This window comes from Bactrocera neohumeralis, unplaced genomic scaffold, assembly GCF_024586455.1.
Source record: "Bactrocera neohumeralis isolate Rockhampton unplaced genomic scaffold, APGP_CSIRO_Bneo_wtdbg2-racon-allhic-juicebox.fasta_v2 ctg4035, whole genome shotgun sequence".
Taxonomy (NCBI): Eukaryota; Metazoa; Arthropoda; class Insecta; order Diptera; family Tephritidae; genus Bactrocera; species Bactrocera neohumeralis.
Genome location: NW_026091157.1, coordinates 8989 through 15580, shown reverse-complemented (window position 1 = coordinate 15580; position 6592 = coordinate 8989). Strand labels below are relative to the sequence as shown.

At 57.6% G+C, this 6592-nt stretch overlaps 1 protein-coding gene across 1 annotated transcript; it reads left to right on the top strand.

Moving 5' to 3' along the window:
- Positions 1 to 5186: 5186 nt before the first annotated feature.
- Positions 5187 to 5552, top strand: LOC126767101 (uncharacterized). The gene has a single exon (XM_050484707.1). The coding sequence runs from the start codon at positions 5187 to 5189 to the stop codon at positions 5550 to 5552; it is 366 nt and encodes a 121-aa protein (XP_050340664.1).
- Positions 5553 to 6592: the final 1040 nt, after the last annotated feature.

Here is a 6592-nt window from a genome sequence, read left to right as displayed (position 1 = left end):
TTCACCTCATATGTGACAAAGAACGAGGTCCGCCTCTGTTCGATCCTTGCTCATTCCAGCAAACTTTTGCTTGTTTAGATGCGGAGGGCACCAACGCCGTCAAGCTCTTTACTCGCTCTTTTCTTCTTTCTTTTTTTTTTCTTTCTTTTTTCCTTTTTTCTTTTTTTTTTTGTCTTTCTGATCTCTTTTACTGCGGGTCACAGTAGCAAAAGCAGAAAAGAGAAACCAATTTCAACAGGGGCTCTGCTGACGGGGTCGTTTTGTCTGTCAGTGTTCGCAGCGAGGATGCGGCCCCATCTAACCTCAACGGCAGTAGTGATACCTCCGCCTTTGTCCGCCTCCCCTTCCCCTTGCGGGGCCAAGGAGAAGGGAGTCGAAGCCGTAGCTGCTGTTGCTAACGACGGCGCAGTGCGGCGCCCCCGCGCGATAATGCTTCTTCTCACTCTCCTCACGCCACGGTTGCTTTACCCTCCTCCTCGTCTGCCCGCAGCCAGCGACATCGTCGCTTCTTCGCCACGTTGCACGCACTCCTCTCTTTTTGCTCTCTCCTTCTCCCTCGTCCTTCTCCCCCCTCATTCAACCTCCCTCCCTCCCTCCCCACACACGCAGTGGACGCGATGCCCCGCCTCTCGCGGTCCGCCCTGATGCTCACTGCCGCCGCGCTTGCCACCGGCGCCCACGCGGACTGCACGATTGCCAACTGCGAGATGTGCAGCGCCGTGGTCGCCGACGTATGCGACGGGCGTGCAGCGGGCTACGCCCCGTCGGATGCGAATCAGGCCTGCAGCCCCGAGCCCTCGAGCAACGACGCTACTGGAGCACCCTTGACGCGCTCCCCGGCCTCGCGGATGTCGGCGACGGCAGCAGCACTGCCCCCGGCACCTCCACGCCCGCGGGGACACCCGAACACGACGATGACCACCGATAAGCTCTCTCGCCCCGCCTACGGCTCCGACTGCAACGTCACCTTGTGTTCCACCTGCACCTACGACGAGCCCGATCGTTGCCTCGCGTGCCACTCCTTACGTCCTGGACGTCAACAACGCCTCGTGCTCCCGCAACCTCAGCGGCGCGCCCACCACGGCCTGTGCTGCCGCCGGCGCCTTTGCCGTCGCCGCTGCTGTCACGATGGCGCTTTAAGCGATGCACAGACGCTCACCCCCCCCCCCCCCCTCCCTCCCCCTCGCGAGGTGACCAGCGGGGTCGCGTGCATACTCTCTGCCCTTTCTCTTCGTTTCCCTCACTTTCTCTCCCATCTTCTACTCTCTCATCCTCACCCAACCCGTTCCTTCCGCTGCTCTCCCGGCTCTCGGTCTTCCTGCGGCAGCACTCCGGTGTGCGCGTGTGGAAGCCTCTTGCGCTCACGGGTGAACTCAAGCAGCTCCCTCTTTTTGTCGTTCGCTCTCCAAATGCGCCTACCCCTCGAGAGAGCACACGTGCCTCTTCTCTTTAAGCTGATCATCCTATCTTTTTGTCATTTTTTGCCCGCGCACTCCGCGTTTCCGCGTCCTGCATTAGTTCTCAATCCCGCCCCTCCTGCCTCACTGGCCCGACGAGGGAGCGGCTCTCTTGCCCGGTTCTCGCACGCCGCTGTACGCGTTCCGACACCTGCCCTGGTTGGTGCCACGACACCCAAGTTTTTTCCCCATCTTTGACGTCATCTTTTTGCATTCTCCATTGTTCAAACCGCTTTTTTTTCTATACTCTGTCTTTGAAATCATCTTTTTCTATTCCCTTGTTTGGCGTAGAGCACGCGCGTGCCGCGCCTTCCGCTCGGCCATGTGAGTTTCTCCCCCCTCTTTCCATGTCGCACTCCGCCATCCCGATCCTCACCAATTTGGCTCTGGAACAAAGAGACAAGAACGGATGCGCTTTGCTAAGGAGGCTTCCCGCACGCTGGCAGGAGTTGTCCCTTCTCCCCTCGCACCCTCTGCCTCCACGCCGTGAAGGCGCTGCTCTCACTGTTGCCCCCGCCGCTTTATCCGACTGTCTCCCTCTCTCCCCTTCTCCCCCTCTCACCTTCTCGCCATGCGCACACAAGGACACAGTCTACCATCCCTCGCTCGCAGTACTCCCTCCCACATTCCCACAGGCTTTCTTCTTCTCCCGCTCGCTATCCTTTGACCTCCGACCCCCTCCCATCCAACCCTTCTGAGAATGACCCGCTTCACCACCCGAGCTCTGCTCGTGCTGGCCGCCACTGCTGTGCTGCTCGCCTTTGTCGCCTCTCCCAGTCTCGCCCAGGACTCCAACACCACGACGTCGACCGCCGCCCCTATTTGCAGGGTTCCCCACTGCGCGGTCTGCCTCGTGAACAACGTCAACCAGTGCTACACCTGCACCTCCCCGTACGTCCTCAATTCTGCCATGACCGCTTGTGAGCTGGCGACGACCCAGCCGAGCGGCGCTATGGGCAGTGCCTCGACGCTCACCGTCGCCGTCGTTGGTGTCGCTCTTGTTTCCGGCATCATGACCGCGCTTTAAAAGAGCGATGAGGGATCTGCGCAAGCGTAGAGCTTGTCTTTCAGCGACTGCAATAATGAACGGTAGCAGTCGAACAGAAAGCGGGCGCACTTTTTCTCTACACGGTCTCTTTTTTTTGCCTATTCCTTTTCCTTCCTTTCCTTCCCCTCCCTAACTTCTGTCGCCCTTCCTCCCTGGGCTCGTCGAGTTTATCTTCTCAGTCAGCGCCGACCTCGCGCGCCTCTTCCTTCCCGCACTTTTCCTGCTTTGTTCCTTTTCCGGAGGTGTGGCACGTTGTGCGCCTACGCGTGTTACTTGCTTTCCTTCCACACCTAGCAATCCGATCTCGCCTTGCTTGTGCACAGTACTCCTTTTTTTGAATTTTTTTTTTTTTGCTTTTTCATTGTTCACCATTGTTTACCGTATAACTCTGATCTTTACGCGGAAGGAGGCACCAAACGGTTTCACTGTTTTGGTGATCCTACCCTCCCTTTCGACCGGAGACACTTCTCATCTTTCGTCTTTTATTTTTCATCTCTCTTGTTCTTTCACCTCATATGTGACAAAGAACGAGGTCCGCCTCTGTTCGATCCTTGCTCATTCCAGCAAACTTTTGCTTGTTTAGATGCGGAGGGCACCAACGCCGTCAAGCTCTTTACTCGCCTCTTTTTCTTCTTTCTTTTTTTTTCTTTCTTTTTTCCTTTTTTCTTTTTTTTTTGTCTTTCTGATTCTTTTACTGCGGGTCACAGTAGCAAAAGCAGAAAAGAGAAACCAATTTCAACGGGGGCTCTGCTGACGGGGTCGTTTTGTCTGTCAGTGTTCGCAGCGAGGATGCGGCCCCATCTAACCTCAACGGCAGTAGTGATACCTCCGCCTTTGTCCGCCTCCCCTTCCCCCTTGCGGGGCCAAGGAGAAGGGAGTCGAAGCCGTAGCTGCTGTTGCTAACGACGGCGCAGTGCGGCGCCCCCCGCGCGATAATGCTTCTTCTCACTCTCCTCACGCCACGGTTGCTTTACCTCTCCTCGTCTGCCCGCAGCCAGCGACATCGTCGCTTCTTCGCCACGTTGCACGCACTCCTCTCTTTTGCCTCTCCCTTCTCCCTCGTCCTTCTCCCCCTCATTCAACCTCCCTCCCTCTCCCCCCACACACGCAGTGGACGCGATGTCCCCGCCTCTCGCGGTCCGCCCTGATGCTCACTGCCGCCGCGCTTGCCCCGGCGCCCACGCGGCGGACTGCACGATTGCCAACTGCGAGATGTGCAGCGCCGTGGTCGCCGACGTATGCGACGGGCGTGCAGCGGGCTACGCCCCGTCGGATGCGAATCGGGCCTGCAGCCCCGAGCCCTCGAGCAACGACGCTGGTTGGAGCACCCTTGACGCGCTCCCCGGCCTCGCGGATGTCGGCGACGGCAGCAGCACTGCCCCCGGCACCTCCACGCCCGCGGAGGACACTCCGAACACGACGATGACCACCGATAAGCTCTCTCTCGCCCCGCCTACGGCTCCGACTGCAACGTCACCTTGTGTTCCACCTGCACCTACGACGAGCCCGATCGTTGCCTCGCGTGCCACTCCCCTTACGTCCTGGACGTCAACAACGCCTCGTGCTCCCGCAACCTCAGCGGCGCGCCCACCACGGCCTTGCTGCTGCCGGCGCCTTTGCCGTCGCCGCTGCTGTCACGATGGCGCTTTAAGCGATGCACAGACGCTCACCCCCCCCCCCCCCCCTCCCTCCCCCTCGCGAGGTGACCAGCGGGGTCGCGTGCATACTCTCTGCCCTTTCTCTTCGTTTCCCTCACTTTCTCTCCCATCTTCTACTCTCTCATCCTCACCCAACCCGTTCCTTCCGCTGCTCTCCCGGCTCTCGGTCTTCCTGCGGCAGCACTCCGGTGTGCGCGTGTGGAAACTTCTCTTGCGCTCACGGGTGAACTCAAGCAGCTCCCCTCTTTTGTCGTTCGCTCTCCAAATGCGCCTACCCCCTCGAGAGAGCACACGTGCCTCTTCTCTTTAAGCTGATCATCCTATCTTTTTGTCATTTTTTGCCCGCGCACTCCGCGTTTCCGCGTCCTGCATTAGTTCTCAATCCCGCCCCTCCTGCCTCACTGGCCCGACGAGGGAGCGGCCTCTCTTGCCCGGTTCTCGCACGCCGCTGTACGCGTTCCGACACCTGCCCTGGTTGGTGCCACGACACCCAAGTTTTTCCCCCATCTTTGACGTCATCTTTTTGCATTCTCCATTGTTCAAACCGCTTTTTTTTCTATACTCTGTCTTTGAAATCATCTTTTTCTATTCCCTTGTTTGGCGTAGAGCACGCGCGTGCCGCAAGGTGCGCTTCCGCTCGGCCATGTGAGTTTCTTCCCCTCCCCCCTTTTCCATGTCGCACTCCGCCATCCCGATCCTCACCAATTTGGCTCTGGAACAAAGAGACAAGAACGGATTGCGCTTTGCTAAGGAGGCTTCCGCACGCTGGCAGGAGTTGTCCCTCTCCCCTCGCACCCTCTGCCTCCACGCCGTGACGGCGCTGCTCTCACTGTTGCCCCCGCCGCTTTATCCGACTGTCTCCCTCTCTCCCCTTCTCCCCCTCTCACCTCTCTCCATGCGCACACAAGGACACAGTCTACCATCTCTCTCGCTCGCAGTACTCCCTCCCACATTCCCACAGGCTTTCCTCTCCCGCTCGCTATCTTTTGACCTCCGACCCCCTCCCATCCAACCCTCCTCAGAATGACCCGCTTCACCACCCGAGCTCTGCTCATGCTGGCCGCCACTGCTGTGCTGCTCGCTTTCGTCGCCTCTCCCGGTCTCGCCCAGAACTCCAGCACGACGACGTCGACGGCGACATCTACCACGTCCACCACCATCACGAAGTCGGCCGACTCCTCTGTTTGCAGGGTTCCCAACTGCGCGGTCTGCCTCGTGGACAACGTTAACCAATGCTACACCTGCACCTCCCCGTACGTCCTCAATTCTGCCATGACCGCTTGTGAGCTGGCGACGACCCAGCCGAACGGCGCTATGGGCAGTGCCTCGACGCGCACCGTCGCCCTCGTTGGTGTGGCTCTTGTTTCCGCCATCATGACCGCGCTTTAAAAGAGCGTTGAGGGATCTGCGCCACCGTAGAGCTTGTCTTTCAGCGACTGCAATACTGAACGGTAGCAGTCGGACAGAAAGCGAGCGCATTTTTTCTACACGGTCTCTTTTTTTGACTTTTCCTTTTCTTTTTCTTTTCCCTCCCTTTTTCATTCCCTCCCCTTCCCCTCTCTAACTTCTGTCGCCCCTGTTCGGACTCATCGAGTTTATCTTCTCAGTCAGCGCCGACCTCGCGCGCTTCTTCCCTTCCCACACTTTTCCTGCTTTGTTCCTTTTCCGGAGGTGTGGCAAGTTGTGCGCCTACGCGTGTTACTTGCTTTTTTTCTACACCTAGCAATCCGGTCTTGCCTTGCTTGTGCACAGTGCTCCTTTTTTAAGTTTTTTTTTTTGCTTTTTCATCTTTCAACATTGTCTACAGTATAACTCCGATCTCTACGCGGAAGGAGGCGTCGAACGGTTTCACTGTTTTGGTGATCCCACCCTCCCTTTCGGCCGGAGACACTTCTCATATTTCGTCTTTCATCTTTCCTATTTGTCTTTCCTCATGTCTGACTGAGAACGAGTTCCGCCTCTGTTCGATCTTTGCTCATTCCAGCAAACTTTTGCTTGTTTAGATGCGGAGGGCGCCAACGCCGTCAAGCTTTTTTTCTTTTTCTTCTTTTTTTTTTCTTTTTTCCTCCTTTCTTCCTTTTGTTTTTCTGATTCTATTACTGCGGGTCGTTCAAATGCAGAAAAGAGAACCCTTGGGGCTCTGCTGACGGGGTCGTTTTGTCTCTCAGCGTTCGCAGCGAGGATGCGGCCCCATCTAACCTCAACGGCAGTAGTGATACCTCCGCCTTTGTCCGCCTCCTCCACCAGGAGGAGGGAGTCGGAAACCGTAGCAAGGACGGCGCAGTGCCGTCCCCGCGCGATAATGCTTCTTCTCACTCTCCTCACGCCACGGTTGCTTTACCCTCCTCCTCGTCTGCCCACAGCCAACGACATCGTCGTTTCTTCGCCACGTTGCACGCACTCCTCTCTTTTGCCTCTCCCCTCTCCCT